General features: G+C 37.1%; 1 protein-coding gene across 1 annotated transcript in view; it reads right to left on the bottom strand.

Moving 5' to 3' along the window:
* EYS (eyes shut homolog) overlaps positions 1–17,760 on the bottom strand; it is a 959,435-nt gene that overhangs the window by 770,466 nt on the left and 171,209 nt on the right. Inside the window, exon 7 of the mRNA XM_080584128.1 lies at positions 16,208–16,322. Coding sequence (XP_080440254.1) covers positions 16,208–16,322 — 115 coding nt within the window. The remainder of the gene's footprint in view (positions 1–16,207; positions 16,323–17,760) is intronic.

The raw sequence follows: 17,760 nt of genomic DNA, 5'->3' as shown, positions 1-17,760 counted from the left end.
GGTATATGAGTCATTATTGCAGTGTTGGTTCTCGATGGCTATTGAAGTGACTTACTTGTTTGGTCCCAAATCTGAATAGATAAGGGATCCACAAAGGTGGCTAAGCCTTCTGCTGGTACAGCTGTAGTATTCTGTCCACTGTGATCATCAAAATCATAGAATCATAGAATATCTTGAGTTGGAAGGGACCCATAAGGATCATTGAGTCCAACTCCTGGCACCACACAGGTCTACCCAAAAATTCAGACCATGTGACTAAGTGCACAGTCCAAACACTTCTTAAACTCCAACGAGCTTGGTGCCGTGACTACTTCCCTGGGGAGCTAGTTCCAGTGTGTGACAACCCTCTCAGTGAAGAACCTCTTCCTGATGTCTAGCCTAAACCTCCCCTGCCTCAGCTTGACACCATTCCCTCAGGTCCTATCGCTGGTCACTAAAGAGAATAGATCGGCGCCTTCCCCTCCACTCCCGCTTGTGAGGAAGCTGTAGACTGCGATGAGGTCTCCCCTCAGCCTCCTCTTCTCCAGGCTGAACAGGCCAAATGACCTCAGCCGCTCCTCATATGCCTTCCCCTCCAGGCCCTTCACCATCTTCGTAGCCCTTCTCTGGACACTCTCCAACAGTTTAATGTCCTTTTTGTACTGTGGTGCCCAGAACTGCACACAGTACTAGAGGTGAAGCTGAACCAGCGCAGAGTAGAGCGGGACAATCTCTTCCCTCGACCGATTAGCAATGCCGTGCTTGATGCACCCCAGGATACAGTTGGCCCTCCTGGCTGCCAGGTGCACAACCTGGCACCTCCTGCACCTCTTCAGTTGCTCTGGCACATGTCACCCAGAAGGCATTTTATTTCATGTTTTGATAGTGGAGTTTCTGCAGAGGTCAGTTTATCAGTGGGGCTTTCTCTTATTTTTCCAGATTCTTTCTTCAAACTACTTTTAGGAGACCCAGAGATCCTTCAGAAGAGTACTCTAGGAAAATAGTATTGTTCCTTTCCTCTTTCACCCTTGGAAGATCTAGAATTTTTGTTATAATGAGCCTCCATTTTTGATACAAAACAAATATCCACATACAGACATATAGCAATTGTAAAACAACGTAAGCGAAGACGTTACACCAGAGTTTAACGTTTCACACCAACAGATGTTATAAGAGAGGTTCTTCCCCCTGACCTCTAGCCAGGGTCTTTACCACTCCAGGGACATTAAGAGATGAGATACTTCATCTTTAATATGAGATACTCATTCATGTGAATCTCTGATTTCAGGTAAAGTTATTAAGGGTCTGGACAAAAAAAAATAATAATTAAAGATGATATTTTTTCATTTTTCAGGTGGACATTTGTGGGGAAGCAGAAACTACATGAAAGAGACTAATATTCCTCTGGCTTCCAATGAAGTAAAATTCTCTCTATGAATATCTCATTTATAGAGATATGGGGGGGAAGGGGGGAGAGGATCTTGACTTTTGCATAGCTCAAACAGGTGCCACCTCTCGTATAAGCAGATTTTATAAAATAATGGCATTTTATTAATATTTAATTACACCTGAGAAAGGGTAGTAAAGAATGTTCAATTTTGTTGAGTGTTTGGTAGTAGAGGAAGAAAGGTTTGAGGGATGAAAAATAACCATCAAGAAGTTGTACCATGTGCTAGAAATTCACGGAGGAATTTTGGAAACAGCTGCTGAGGGTGCCACAAAATTTATACAGCATGTGGAGAATGTGTGTCTGATCTTATTCACATTAACAAACAGGTTAAACTTTTTTGTTACAAGTTATGTACCTCAGAGATACACAGTGCTGAGCTGGCTGGCCGAACTTTTATGGAATCTTTCTACAGCCATCCTCCTTATCTCAAAAGGCCAGCTCCTTATTAGATAATGAAGACAGAAAAGATGATGTTTAGGGAATTTCTGAACCCTTGAAAAGTAATTTAAACTTGAGCACAGGGTTGCTTTTAACTGATTTTGTTAAAAAATAATTCAAACTCAGCTGGTTTGCCCATTCCTTGAACTTATTCCTGAGATGTAGGAAAAGAACTTATTTCAACAGTTGTTGGTTCCGTATTATTAAATGCACACTTTGCTATGCAATGCATGGGGCCAAACAAACTGCTTTTGCTTACACGATGTATATGTGTGAAGGTGCAATGGTCTTATACAGTCTTGTTTTGTTATAAAATCATAATCTATGGACAGTTTTGGGGGAAACTCACCCTTCTGCTGCTATTAACCATTGTGATTCAGCTGATGAAACATATAACTGCTTTTCTACCTATAGTGAAAATATGCTCTTAATAACAGTAAAGATTAATTTTCACTTGTCAATACAGCAGTAAAATTCAGTCCACATTTCCTTCTTGATTATTCACAGGACTCTTAAGCCCTGGGCCCTGTCTTTCTTTTGCCCCAAACACCTAATCTTTTAGATCAGTTGAGTAACAAGAGTGTAAAAGAAATATAAATTGTGAAAGATCCAACCACTACTTTCTCCATATTTCTCAAGAAATCATGGTACATAGTTGTTTTTTGTTTGTTTATTAGTTTGTTTGTTTTTATACCTGGTCCTAACTGTGAATAATCACAGCTGGAATAAATATTGTGTCAGCTCAGCTAACTGGTTTACAATCAGTGTAATTATTAATATGATCCTTCATTCCTCTGTGCTTCCAGTATAATTCCCATTTGATGAAGATATTCCATTTATCAGGATACTTATTTAGAAAATCAGAGCAATTATTTTTCAATGTGAAAAATATTCCAGGTGTTGTTTTGGTTGGTTTATACAACCAACAGAAAAGAAACATTAGGTCTGCTTTGATTCTCTTATTTCTGTTTTGGGGATAGTTGTTGCATTGTAATTCAATGCTTCATTAAAAAAAAAAAATCTTCTTTGTATAAAGGTTTTGTGAAGGCTATATTGGATTTATGTGGCAAGGGTTTGGTAGCAAGGGGGCTGCAGGGGTGGCCTCTGTGAGCAGAGCCCAGCAGCTGCCCCATGTCAGATCAGAGCCAGCTCCAGATGGCTCCAAAAGGGACCCACTGTTGGCCAGAGCCAAGCCAGAGAGTGATGCTGCTTATGCCCCTGGTAGAACATATTTCATAGCATCAAGGAATATCCCGAGTTGGAAGGGACCCACAAGGATCATCGAGTCCAACTCCTGGCACCACACAGGTCCACCCAAATATTCAGATCATATGACTAAAAGCATAGTGCAAACGCTTCTTAAACTCTGACAGGCTTGGTGCCCTGACTACGTCCCTGGGGAGCCTGTTCCAGTGTGTGACAACACTCTCAGTGAAGAACCTCTTCCTGATGTCTAGCCTACACCTCCCCTGCCTCAGCTTGACACCATTCCCTCAGGTCCTATCGCTGGTCACTAAAGAGAATAGATCAGTGCCTGCCCCTCCACTCCTGCTTGTGAGGAAGCTGTAAACCGCAATGAGATCTCCCCTCAGCCTCCTCTTTTCCAGGCTGCACACAGTATTCAAGGTGAGGCCACACCAGCACAGAGTAGAGTGGGATAATCAGTTCCGTCGACTGAATAGCAATGTCACGCTTGATACACTCTGCTGCCCCATGTCAAATCAGAGCAGGCTCCAGCTGGCTCCAAAAGGGCCCCCTGGTTGGCAAGAGCCAAGCCAGCGATGCTGGTTATGCCTCTGGGAGAACATATTTAAGAAAGGGGAAAATCTGCTACGCAATAGCAGCTGGGAGAGAGGAATAAGAAGCTGAGAGAGAAACAGCCCTGCAAACCCCAAGGTCAGTGCAGCAGGAGGGCAGGAGGTGCTCCAGGCACGCAGCAGCAGTTCCCCTGCGGCCTGTGGAGAGGCCCCTGGTGGAGCAGGCTGTCCCCCTGCAGCCCGTGGGTCCCACACGGAGCAGATCTCCACGCTGCAGCCCGTGGAGGAGCCCCCGGTGGAGCAGGTGGATGTGGCCTGGAGGAGGCTGCGGCCCATGGAGAGCCCCCGCAGGAGCAGGTCCCGGGCCGGAGCTGCAGCCCGTGGAGAGGAGCCCACGCAGGAGCAGGGGGTCTGGGGGGAGCTGCCGCCCACATGTGGGGGACCCGTGCTGGGGCAGTTTGCTCCTGGGGGATGGACCCCGTGGTACGGAGCTGTGTGGGAGCAGTTCTTGAAGAGCTGCTGCCTGTGGGAAGCCCCCACAGGATCAGTTTGGGAAGGACGGCATCCCATGGGAAGAAACCCATTTTTGCACAGCTATCTAGTGATTTAAGATATATTCAGCCAAAGTATCAAGATGAACAAGGCAATTCTAGTTACAGTCTATCATTGTGACAAGTGTTTAATATGATTGTACCCCTTATTCATGTTGGTAAGTCTAGAAGGCCCTGATATTTAATAATCTTATACATTATTGCATATATATATAATATATTTTATATATTGTATATTTTTATATTATACATTTATATATTTTATACATTTATGTATATTATATATTTATATATATATTTGTATATTTATTGCTTATATATTGCAGTGCACATTTATGATTGCCTACTAGCAATGAAAGTATAGCTACAGAAAAAAATCCTCAAATTTTTAGAGGCTTAACAATGAGCTTAAGCTAGTTGACACTGAAACACGCTCAGTATGTTTTCAGTTTACATTACTATATATAGTATCCTGTGTTCCTTACTATAACTAGGCAACTTTGGGGAATAGTTAACTAATTCGTGTGTTTTGTATAAACTGTACATTCGAGTCCTGGTACAGCTCTTAATTAAATGCCTTTAAGTCACACTGTTGCCTGACAGTTTTAGGCAAGAACAATTGAAGTTTTGACTCAAGCATTGAGGATATAAGAACTAAATACATGAACAAGCAAGGGAAGTGGAAAAATAATATTTAGGAATCCCAGTACTATTTTTTTAAAGAACATAATCTTATTCAATGAGAATATAAAATTCTTCATTAATAGCTTTATTTCAATAAAAAATTATGTATGAGATCAAATCAGGTTGCTCAGGACTTTATTCAGTTGAGTCTTGAAAACTTCCAATTCTGGAGTCTGCATAACATCTCTGGCCAACCTGCTCTAGTTCTTGGTTGTCTGTACAGTGAAAACATTTAACTTATATCTAGTTGGAGTGTCTCTTGTATCAGTTTGTGACTGTTGATAACACATTAATGCAAACAGACTAAAATCTTATCTAATGACAATAAAAATTGCCACTATCTGGAGAACTTCTTCATACATGTTGAAATTAATCTTTCCAGTTCTCTTTAATACTTAAACTGTCTAACTGCTAGATTAGGCAATAACACATTATTTTATATAGTTTTATATGTTTGAATATATAGAACCTTAAATCACTGAAAGATTTCATAATAAATATTTTTTGAAAGAGCACTGGCTATTAACATTGTGACTATTTATTATCCAACCTATTAAACTTTTACACAGAACAATTCTTGCTTCACTCAATGAAATTAAAATCATAATTCCTTAAGGGGAAAAAAAAAAAAAGTTGCTCATTAGCAGTATCCTTTCCGGGATTCTGCGATACAGAAGTGCATTGCAGACACGTACGGTTACCTATGGTCCTTTTTTAATGCACATGATGTTCCACCCTGGTAAAGGTTTTCATCTCCCCCTATATGTTTAATATCCTCCCATATAAATTAGAAACATCTGTGCTGTAGGTTGTATGGCCTTTAATATAAGGACTATTTCATAGTACAAAATCAATAAGTAATACTGTTACTATTCTTGTTTTAACACTATTTCCTTAAGATTAATTTTCCTTTCTTCTAGAAAATCTTTTCGTCTTTCCATTCCTATCACCTAAAACCTAGCTTATATTATTTGTCTCTTTCATTGTGTCAAAAACATATTATTATTTTTTCCTTTTCATATAATTCTTAGAAATGGCATTGCATTTTATCAATAAACAATATTTCATAACTATCATATACCAACTATTTCACTGTAATATTTCCTAGTTTTAACTATTTTATTTCTAATTTTTTTGTGCTGCCTTATGCTTTGTTTGCTTTGCTGACATTGAGTTAAAATGACTGCCATGTTCTCATAGAAGATTTGTTTAAAAATTAAACAAGATATTCTTATTGGTTATCTCCAATTTATTACAGTTTTACATTTATCTATATGCCATTATAGTAGATCGATTAAGATACATTCTACCTTTACCATTTACTCATGTAAAGGTACTGAATTATCAGAGCTTTAACTTAATATTTTTATTTTAAATTAACACTTGGAAAACAGAATATTTAGTTCATTACATGAAGAATTCCACTGTTCATTAACTTCTCTAATGCTCAGCAATACTTAATAGAATGTGTGAAATGCAGCTAGGGTGCTTTGATGCTGTTTATTTCAATAAAATAAGAAAAGTAAGAAAAGGTTGTTTTGATAAAGTTCTAATTAAATACTGAAGAAGCACGAAACTGTATAGGATGCTTTAAAATTTATGTGAACTCTTCTGTAGAATTACTGCTCCTGCGTGGAAGGAAATGGACTAATTAACTTGTGCAAAACTAGCCCCCAATGGAAGTATCTGACTTTGAACTGCTGCTGTTTGAACAGTCAGCTGGAAGGACAAATACAAGAGAGACATCAGTAGAATTAATGACAGTGGCAAAGTGGCTTCACATAGTTGGAACTATATTGCTCAGATAGTCCATGGGGAGAAAACAGTAGGAAAGTCTCTAGATTTTTTTAAACGGAAAATGACAATAATCTATTTTATATGTTGTACATAAATATAAAAGTTGCATCTGAGAGCAGTAGATTTTGCAGTGCCAATTTTCATTGCTTCTAGCGTTGCTAGTAGAGCTGTTATAAATATTCATAACAATTTTATCACTCCAACCAACTACTTTAATATATAGTATGCCAAACATATTAAATGTTTTTTTTTTAATACTCAGAAGACAAATTTTGATTGATACAGTATGGAGGGCTTCAAAAGAGCCCTAGTCTCCCTCCCCTCTACCCCTCTGCCCTTTTTGTTTGTTTGTTTGTTTGTTTTTTGTTTGTTTTGTTTTGTTTAGAACTACATTTCTACATTTGTTAAACGGGAATGCTTTCTCTCAGCTATACTTCTTTTACTTCCTTTTCATTCTGAGCTTGTTATCTAGAACTTATTTCTCCTCTCATGCAATAAATACAAATGGGTTCTCTAAGAGTATGTCTGTGGCCTTCTTAGGGCAATGAGATCTAAGCAGTGTGACTGATGTAGCTCAAGTTGGAAGATTATTGCTCATTCTGCATAGAAATGCTTTGCTTCTGGGTTATAAATTCAGCCAGACTTCTGGGGATAAACTGTTGTCAAAAAGCATTAAGACTGAGAGAGCCTCCTCAGGGAACAGCTCACAATGTGGAAAAGGGGAGCAGTGACAGCAGAGTTTGCGGAGTTTGTTGGTCAGGCTGTTTTAGGGTTTACCACATGCTTGTGGGCTTGTTCTAGCCACTCTTCTGGAAAGAAGCAGTTGGACTCCCAGCCTAGCAGGTGGCTGAAGGCTCAGATTCTGCACCCACAAGGGCAAAACTCATCTGGTTATGAATAAGACCTAGAGCTTTGTATACCTGATTGTAATTTCTGCTTATGTTATGGTGAAGGTGGCGTTCATATAATGGCGTTCAGAAGTAGGGGAATGGGGGGATGGGGGGTGAAAATAAGGGAAAGAGAGATTCCCTCTTCTTTCCTCCTTCCCCCATTCTGCAAAAAAAAGAACTTGTATCATTGCCTTTGGTGAAGGTAGTTCTTTGTGTTACCATGTAAACCTCTTCTGCTTTACTAGGGAACACAATGATCCTTGGGCCGCACACATTTGCTTTTTAAATTTAAACCACAATCATGTGACCTCTGGTGTTACCGATTATTCATTTGTACTCAGAAGTGTACTTTATCAACCATATATTCTCTCAGTTCACATTTTGTTATTGAAATATCTTAGGTTCACCATAAAACTCCATGTACAACAGCTATGGCTTTGGTAATATTTATGAGGAAAAGGATCAAAAGTATGTATCATGAACAGCCACAGAGCCATTTGCAGGGCAAGTTTTTAGATACCAACCTTTTCCATTGTATTAAATTTTATGTCCTGTTACAGTGGAACATACTATTCTATCTACATTATTAAATACATATCCATATAAAAAAGCAAAACCTGAGTGACTGGAAAGTGATTCCCTGAAAGGTATGCATAATGGTACATATTTAGGTGGTTTCTGGTTTAGTTTTGGTTGATATATATATCTTTTTATTAATCAATATTTCCCAGGCATATGCTGGATGTTTGTAGAACACATATTCTTCAAGACATTTATAGAAGTTAAAAACATGATTTGTTTTTGATCTAGGTTTGCTCTGCCTTTACAGCACAATCTACTTCCATAGCCCTGTATAAACACAGCCAGGAATCAGCACCAGTTCCTGCTGATCTTTTGAAAGGCACCGGGACATTCATTGACAATGATTCCAACATTACATTTCACATTTCAGTTTTAGTACAGATTCTCAAAGAAAATGTAAATATTTGCTTTGAATGACCCTAATTTAAAACCCTATAGAGATAGCAGAGATTATTGTCTCTTTCTTTAACATTGCTCTAGTATTTATTTGCTTGCCAATGCAGCCCAGCTATTGAGGCAGTCTGTGTGATTTGCTTAGTCCTTGTCTCAAGTGTAGAGCATGCAAATGGAAATGGCCCTTACAATGACACTGCTTTCACTTCATATTTTAGCTTCAGCATTTGTGCCTTTATAACTCAGTTCTTTTGTTTGCAGTAAGCACATAACTGTCCACGAATCAGTGACTTGTTAGGATGATGGTTGAAAGGCATATTGACAAAATAGTCTTGGGTACACTATGCAAACCATATAAGTTGATAGATTGTTGCTTGTAATATGGTAAGGAGCAGTGAGGAAAGAAAAAAGCTGTGAATGAGCTTTTTTTACACCCTACAAGAAGTGGAATGCAATTTTAATCTGAATTTAGTCCCTCCATAACACATGTGTGGTTGAGCAGAAACTGGAAAAAATATGTAGCTATTCCAAATTCCCTGCTTGCAAATGCCGTAGGGCTGCACTTTCTCCCTCAAATACACTTCTGTAGGTAGTCATAATTAGCCTATGGATTCTGTAAACACTATGCAATTCAATGGTTGAAATATAAGAACACCATCTTTTGTCCCTCCCTACAGAATAAGGCTGGTATGTCTGGAACTGGACAGTCTTCAAATCCTCAACCTTCCACTGTCATATTCTTCTGCTCGTCTTTCCAGGATTCCAAAATTTGATAATGGACAGTTCTGTTATCCTCATAAGTTAGGCTAAATTAGCTTAATCTTTTTATTTTTATTATTTTATTTAGTATCTTTGGTTTTGATATTTGTTTATTTATTTATCTATTTATTTATTTAACTTTTCTATTAATGGGTCAGGAAATAAAAAAACAGGGGATCTTAAGCAGAGATAATTCTTTTTGTCTTGATCTAATCCATTTGCCATAGATAAATAGGTGGGATCCCACCTTTGAATCCCTTCTTTCCTAGAGGAAAGTCACATAATCCCCAGATGATTCCTTGTTTGTATGCCCTTTTTACCTGCTTTCACTGTCCAGTCTCTTTGTGTGACAGGCCTTTCTAATTCTGGAGCCATTCTAGTTCACTGGGAGAAATTTATTCAAACCACTACAACATGCCCTCTTCTTCTGCAGATGGTAATGGTTAACACGAAAGAAACAGCAGCTCTTTCTTTCCTATCAGCTGTCCTCTGGGAGTTCAGTTTTTCCCCATCTTCACAGAAAGAATAAACAGATACCTATAGTTATAAATGACTGTAGACCCTCAGATTAAAAGCATTGACGAAATACTATCAACTGCAAATTAAAAACACTGACTTCTCATTTATAAAATAAATTTAAGAAAAATAAAAGTGACAATGAGAATAGAAATACCTGTTGAAATCTGTTTCTGTGGGCAGATTTTTTGGAAATGTTTTTAAGAAGCAGCCTGTTGTATTTTCAAATTAAAGTGAATAGTTTTATTGAATAAACTACTGGAATCTACAATTGGTTTACACTTTCAGCACTTGTCGTTTTGAAAGTGTGGTTTATGTTAAACCTGTATTAATTTTATTAATTTTTCCTTAAAATACTGGTCCTTGTCTTCTAATACTGAGCAGGTGGAAGTGTTCAGGGTTCAGGGTTGCTGAATCAGGATAGCATTAATTTTAAAAATTCCTATGTAAACGACATCATAGAAAAACAAACTACATAAGATTTTCTTCAGAAGTATATCAGAGATTATATGGATTTCTAAAAGTGATTTCCAAAATTACAGCTGCAAAACAGAAGAAATTCAATAACAGTTTTCAATAATTGACAAATCAATAGTAAATGTTAGAATTTTACATAGCAAGATTTTCTGAAAGAGGAAAATCTCTAATGTTCAAATGCTCACCTGTTCAAATATGTGTTCAAATGATATCTAAATTTCTCAAGCAAGATGGCAATCCTATCTTTCCTTATTTTAGAAACTAATGAAGTAAACATCATATCTTTGACCTTCTATAGAGTCCAAATAATGTGTTTTATTTAAATGGTGACTATTCATGGCAACTCTGGCAACTATAATTTTTGTCCCAATTTTTTAATATCAGTGGAAGGAGTCTGCTTCATGTCTTTTAGAAGACATCCACAATAAGTTCTCCAGCCCTCAATCTTTTGTAGGAATCCTGGGTTTTAGATCCTCATGAAAATTAATAGTAGATCCTACTATTAATTTTCAATTAATAGATCCTACTATATCCTACCAGGGCTACAAAGATGGCAATGGTGAAGGGCCTAGAGCAGAAGACGTGAGGAGCTGCTGAGGTCACTTGGCCTGTTCAGACTTGAAAAAGGCTGAGAGGAGACCTCATCACGGTCTACAGCTTCCTCACAAGCGGGAGTGGAGGGGAAGGCACCGATCTATTCTCTTTAGTGACCAGCGATAGGACCTGAGGGAATGGTGTCAAGCTGAGGCAGGGGAGGTTTAGGCTAGACATCAGGAAGAGGTTCTTCACTGAGAGGGTTGTCACACACTGGAACTAGCTCCCCAGGGAAGTAGTCACGGCACCAAGCTCGTTGGAGTTTAAGAAGTGTTTGGACTGTGCACTTAGTCACATGGTCTGAATTTTTGGGTAGACCTGTGTGGTGCCAGGAGTTGGACTCAATGATCCTTATGGATCCCTTCCAACTTGGGATATTCTATGATTCTACTGAAAATTAATGTATACTGCAGTTATTCACTAGGACAGGACAGCTGTGACCTGGCCTTGCTGATCTACCTTAAAACTGCTGATACATTGCATTACACTGCATTTTACTACCTAACAATTTCTTAAATGCTTATGGTGTAGTCGGTGGTGCATAGAAGAAGCAGCTGCACAGCGCTATACATAAAAGTAACCATTTCCTTGCTAATGTGACTTCAACATCTTTTGGTACCTAGAATTAAATATTTTAAATATAGTTGTTCCTTTGTTTTTCTTCTAAGGAAAACTGGTAGCCCATGGACTGCCTACACTTTGTGAATCTGTACATACTTTTAAGTATATAGTTTTGAATAGTCTGTAACCTACAAAACTCATTGTTATAGGGGTTTCCAGTTTTTCAGCCTCATTAAATCAATTTTGATAGAACTGCCCATGATATGCCCTCTCCTGAAAGAATTACGTCCACACAGAAGTGCTTCTGTTTTTGACTATATGGATTGTCCTTCTCCCTTCATCAATAGTGTGGTGGGATCTCATGTCAAATTCAATATCTAACATGAGCTCAAAGTTGTCTTAATCATCACTGAGTATCAGGAAACAGTCACTGCTGTGTAACTGACAGATTATTTTTTCTTGTGTATGCAGACTCTTTTAGAACACTTTTTATGTTTTTTTTTTCTAATTCTGAAAAAAATCCAAAAATTTATCTATGAAAGAAATCTAGCTCTGTTACAGTCCTCTTGGCAGTTGGCCATAACATGCACATCTAGCACACACACTAACACACTGTGGGATCTTGTGCTTCATCTGAGGAGGGAGGGAGGCTAGAAAAAGCAGAATATTCAACTATCTTGTGTCAATATTTTTTGTTTGCCTAAATCCATTAAAGTGTCATCTAGATTTAGATTTTTTTTTTTTTCTTAGAGCTGAACATGCTCCATTAAATGATTTATATTGTTTCATGAGGGAATTGCAGCAGAAAATATTTCTCTATCACTATCCATCAGGTTATCTCATTAAGTCAACTTTGTCTGATATGATCTGTTTTCATTAAGCTATGTTAACCGCAATTAATTATGCAACTACACACTATTTTTCTATTGATAAATCCTATATCCATGTATACATCATTACTTTGGTTCCCAGGATGATAGAAAACAACAGATATCCTCAACAAAGGATATCATTTGTTGCTACTACAGCTGTATTCTGAATTATGAGGTATTAAAATTGAGATGTAAGAACTATGAGAACATGAAACATGAGGTCAGTTTCCTAAGAAGTAACAATACCTATATTTATCTGACACAATAGCATCATCAGTAAATGCTTCCTAAGTATTACTCTCTAACATAAAGTTAGCATACATTAGACCTAGAGATTTCTTCACAGAGGCAGAATTAGTTTTTGAAATTTAGAGTAAATTAATGAACATAATAAATGTAAGCAGAATATTTATTTGTGTTACAATTACTTGTAATTAATGCTAATTAGTAATAGAGGATTTGTGCTGATAAATGTTACAATTCTGAAAACATATAACTATACTATTTCAATTCTAATTACTACACTTTGAAGCTAAACTAGAGACGAATTTCAAATCTAAAATCCATGTTTAAACTACATCTTAAGATTCAACACTGATTTCTTAAAAATTCTTTCAACAGTCCCTAAGGTCTCTTAAAGTATTTCTCAGGAAAGAGGTGGAGTTACCATCACTGTAGGTATTTAAGAGATATGTGGATGTGGCTCTTGGAGACGTGGTTTAGTGGTGTACTTGGTAGTGTTAAGTGATGGTTGGACTTGCTGATCTTATGAGTCTTTTCCAACCTAAATGATTCTATGATTCTGTGATTCTGTCACATACTATACCATACCACTCAGTACTGTAGGCATTGAAGTCTAAATAAAATAATCCAGCCTTTGCTGTGCCAGCTCATTTGGCTACATTTTATAACCTAACAAAGTATCTGTTAAGGGAGTATCACATCTTATACTGGTCATGAAGGTGTATTTTTGATGATTATCATATGACGACATTCACTGTCAGACACCTGTTTTACTTGTGTGTTTTTTTTAATTTAATTTAATTTGTATACTCTAGTTTTTGCTGTTGCTTGACATAATTGGACATGAGATATAAATATGTGAAAAGAGCTGAAATAAATGTTTTGGACCTGAATATAACATTTCTATCATGTAGATAAGTTAACTGTGAGATACAGACACCAGTATACTCTTTTCTTGACTCTCCTTATTTCAGTGCAGCACAGCTGGGCTCAGTGTTCCTGTTTGTTGCATCTGTTATCAACAATCATAGAATCATAGAATCATAGAATCATAGAATGGCTTGGTTTGGAAAGGACCTTAAAGGTCATCTAGTTCTAACCCCCCTACCATGGGCAGGGACACCACCCACTAGATCAGTTTACCCAGGGCCTCATCTAACCTGGTCTTGAACACCTCCAGGGATGGGGCATCCACAATATCTCTGGGAAACCTGTTCAACAGGGCAACAATATGGAGGGGCAAATTATCAGATAAAGATACTTACTAGCCATCTATTTTATTCTTCTGTGGGTATATTGCATACTCATCAAAGCAAGAATTATGTTCTTCTATAAGTGTATGTTTTAATACTCTTAGTAAAAATGTCTGATATACAATATCTTGCAAATTGCCTCAGGTTACTCTTAAAATACATTAAGTACTATTTCTCTAGTTAATGTATATTTGTTGACAGTGCAAAAATTATTCCTAAAATGCTTTTTTTTTTTTAAATCAGTATTCAGAATTTAGCAGATACTACATACTTACTTCTTCCAGTAAAAAGCAGTATTAATTAATTGCTCAACTTATGATTCACGTGTATTTATTTCATTAACTTTCTCATGCTCTTAAATAAAATTATTGTTATAGATCTGTTACAGATCTGATTACCTTTCTGTAGAATTGCAAGCAGCTGAATGAGTTATGGGTCAACCTAAATAGCAGCTTGTGGCAATGAAGATCAGGGACCAAGGAAAAGGACAAAATGAAGCAACTAGGTGACTGTGATGCAGTCAACAGTGGTATGAATCTGATTCTTAGTGATGCTTAAAAAGTCCACAGCAGAATCTGACTTAGAACTTGCACAAAGACTTAGGTGCAAAAATACGAGCCAACTACTGTGAACAAAGGACTGGAAGTTTTTTTTCTCTTTGTTCCTATATATAGATAGGAGAAACAATCTTTGGTCACCTGTATAAAGCAAATTTGAGATCAGGTAAGACTCAAGAAACCTGACCAAACACAAAGTGTCAGCTGGAAAGCACTGGGGAGAAAATATCTATGCTTGTTCAGCTTTTGTGACTATAAGAAAGTCAGTAAGATTTGTATTGAAAGAATAATTACATGCAAGGAGCATTCAGATTCAAATTAAGTTGGGAGAGAAACTGTCAGGAACTTGAATGCATCAACAGGCTCTAATCGGCCTAACCAGTTTAAAATTATCTTTCTCTGCACTTTTCCTCTGTGACCTTTTTCCCCTCTTTCACAGGTTTAACTGCCTGTGTTCAAGGTCGGCTCAGACATGACACAGAAGTGTCACCTTGGATCAGCCTGCTGTGAAAACAAATCCCCACTCTGAGATGTCCAGTTACACGCCTTCCATTCATGAGCTGTGTTAAAACCCAGGTCTTTACACTAGAACTTTTCCCGAGTTATTTTGTCAGTAGGTCTGTATCCAACTTTGTATCTTGCTGATTCTGACCTTTTGACTGCTCAGCTTGACTGCAAATCTGCTTCATCACTACGGACTTGTCTTGGCATCAGTGGGCTATTGGCTGAACATTGATCTGCAGTGTTCTTGTGGCTACTGAGGGACAATGCCCCTTGCTGGTGAGGACATTCACTGTTCCTGCCTGCCTTGCTGTAACACTTGGTCCCAGCAATCCTTCCTTTACAGAGTAGACTACTCTTCCAGCTCCCTGTCACAAGAAGTAATAGTAATCCTAATATATTTTGCCTGAACACCTAAACGGATCAGTGGAAACCAGAACAGTGTTAAGACAAATATTGTTTCTAATAAAACATACTCAAACAGCTTTTGAAAAGATTATGAATCCTGAGAATTTTGAGTTCAGTCTAGAATTTGAACTGCTTCTAATTCTCCCAGGAGCAGTCTGAAAACCAGAAGGCTATACCGAACTTAGAAGATTCTGATTCTACTCACCTTTTCCAGGTTCTACATTCCTCTTTTCAAAATTCCAAGGGAGAAGAGATACCAGACTGTTTGGTCTCAGACAGACTGCAGGGAAGTCTTTGATTGTGTGATCACTTTCCATTATTTGTAGAATGAGTGCTAGTTTAGAGTAATCTTTAAGTTGCTTTGGGGGAAATTATTATTTCCTCTCTATTGACAAGTTATGGCCAGAAAAATCTTGGTATATAATGGATATTGCTCAGAATTTTCAGGAGCTATTTCAATTCAAACCAGCCTGACTTATGGTGTATTTTTTTACTTTTTTTTTTCCCCAAATTGTCAGTTAGAACCAACCTCACCACACTTCAGTTTCATCATCAAACTACTGTGTTTTTATTAAATTTAAACAATGGCAACAGATGTACTCAATTAAGGCAATGCATTTTTAAAGATTGTAACATAGCTGTGAATATTATCTGTGTGGATAATAGCACTGGAACACAATTAGTTATGTATTCTTTTAACTATAAAAATACTCTTCAGTCCTCTTACTTGATAAAAAGCAAAACATTGTCTCAGTAGAAAAGTAATAAAAAAATCCATATCACCCAAGCGAGTACTCTTTGTGTTATTGATTTAAATAAACAGCAACCGTATAAATGTATGTCCCTCTTGTCTCTTAGAGTAATGAATGCATTTCAAGTTCTGGTTTTCTGAAGCTTTTATACTTTGGAACACTGATTTAGTTTAACGTGTATTAAATTACTTACAGTGAATCCTCCAATTATATTAAGACACAATCCTTCATTCAGACAGTTGATGCTGAGCAGTCTGCAGTAGTCAATTACTTCCTCACAGTTCTTTCCAGTGAATCCTGGCATGCAGCTGCAAATACACCAGTGTATTTTAGAGGGGTTGGATTTTAAAAGTTAATTGTATTTAATTATGTTCCATAATTCTATTAAATAATATTCTTGCAGTAACAGAACAGATCTCAAACGTTATTTAGAATAAGCAGAACATGTTTTCAAGCAATTAAAATCAGTTTCATGAGTTTGGATATTTTTACTTCTCCATAAAATATTTTTTTCATTGATTAAAGTATTTTCATACCAATGCTTCATATAATCTTCCGGAAACAAACACAATCTAGAATGAGGCGATATTTAATAAAAAGCTGTAAACAAGGTTTTGGAAATCTATTAGAAAGGATGGGTCAATTAAATCATCAGAGAGAAAAATGAGAAATATGATTGTAAATGGGGTTTAAAATAGTTAGCATCAATCATTGCTAATGATCAGCAAAGACTAGTCACTAATGACACACTTAGGTATGAAGAAACAATGTAAGGAACCCGTTCAGAGGATAACACATGGCTGTTTTTGTGCTTGCTTAACTGTAATTTTGTATTTTCTTTAAAGGAAAAAACTAATATTCTGTGTTGTGACTGTTTGTTGGTTCTATGTGATATGAATGGAGCTGTGGCTATTCATTCTATTTTAAAAGTAGCTATAGATATTTCTTCTGCTTCATGCCAGCATTCATCATTATGGAATAGTCTTTTCTATTCTAGCCCTCCAGTGTTTAAAAAGAATCCAATTTGCAATAAAAAAGATGAGATTCAAATGGATAATAAAAAAGTCTTATTCAAAAGAGATAACAGAACACTGCAGAAAAATAAATATTTGAATATTTATATCTTGCTTAACATGAGCAAAAAGTAGAAGCCAGAGTGCAAAAACTCTCTTTTGTATTTTGAAAGATACATAATCCCTGTCTAATTCACTAGGTATGTACTTAGAGACATACTAAGCATGTTCCTCTTTTTAAAGGCTCTTTCTGGTAGAAAATATTTAAGTAAAAGAGAAAGGAAACGTCCAGTTAGCTGAAAAATTGTGATGGTGAAGGAACACAAAAGTAATAGATAGGAGGTTTCTTTTGCTTTTTCTGATGGGTATTTTGTCTCATGGCTCAGCCCAGAAGCTGGAAATCATGAAGATGTTTTCAGAATGCATGGAGCCCTTCATAATTATGGAGTGTACAACATTAGCAGATATATTTTCAATATCAAATATAGTAGAGGCAATAATTTTCAATAGAAAATTTCTGAGTTAACTGTATTTTCTAAATCAGTTAAAGAATTCTAAAGAAGCTTAATCAGTGTGTATGGCTATGCCACTGAGGGATGCACAGAGACGTCTACTATGTCCAGGGGCATAAGTCATTTATTAGCTTTTGGTAAAGTGTCAGACAGGCTGGTTTTCACTACAAATCCTTTAACAGCATCCACACAGGTTTTTTGTAGGACCATGAGGACCATGT

The sequence above is a fragment of the Anser brachyrhynchus genome (genome assembly GCF_964034855.1).
Source record: "Anser brachyrhynchus genome assembly, chromosome: 3".
Taxonomy (NCBI): Eukaryota; Metazoa; Chordata; class Aves; order Anseriformes; family Anatidae; genus Anser; species Anser brachyrhynchus.
The sequence above is the reverse complement of the archived record's forward strand: the minus strand, read 5'-3'. Positions and strand labels throughout refer to the sequence as shown.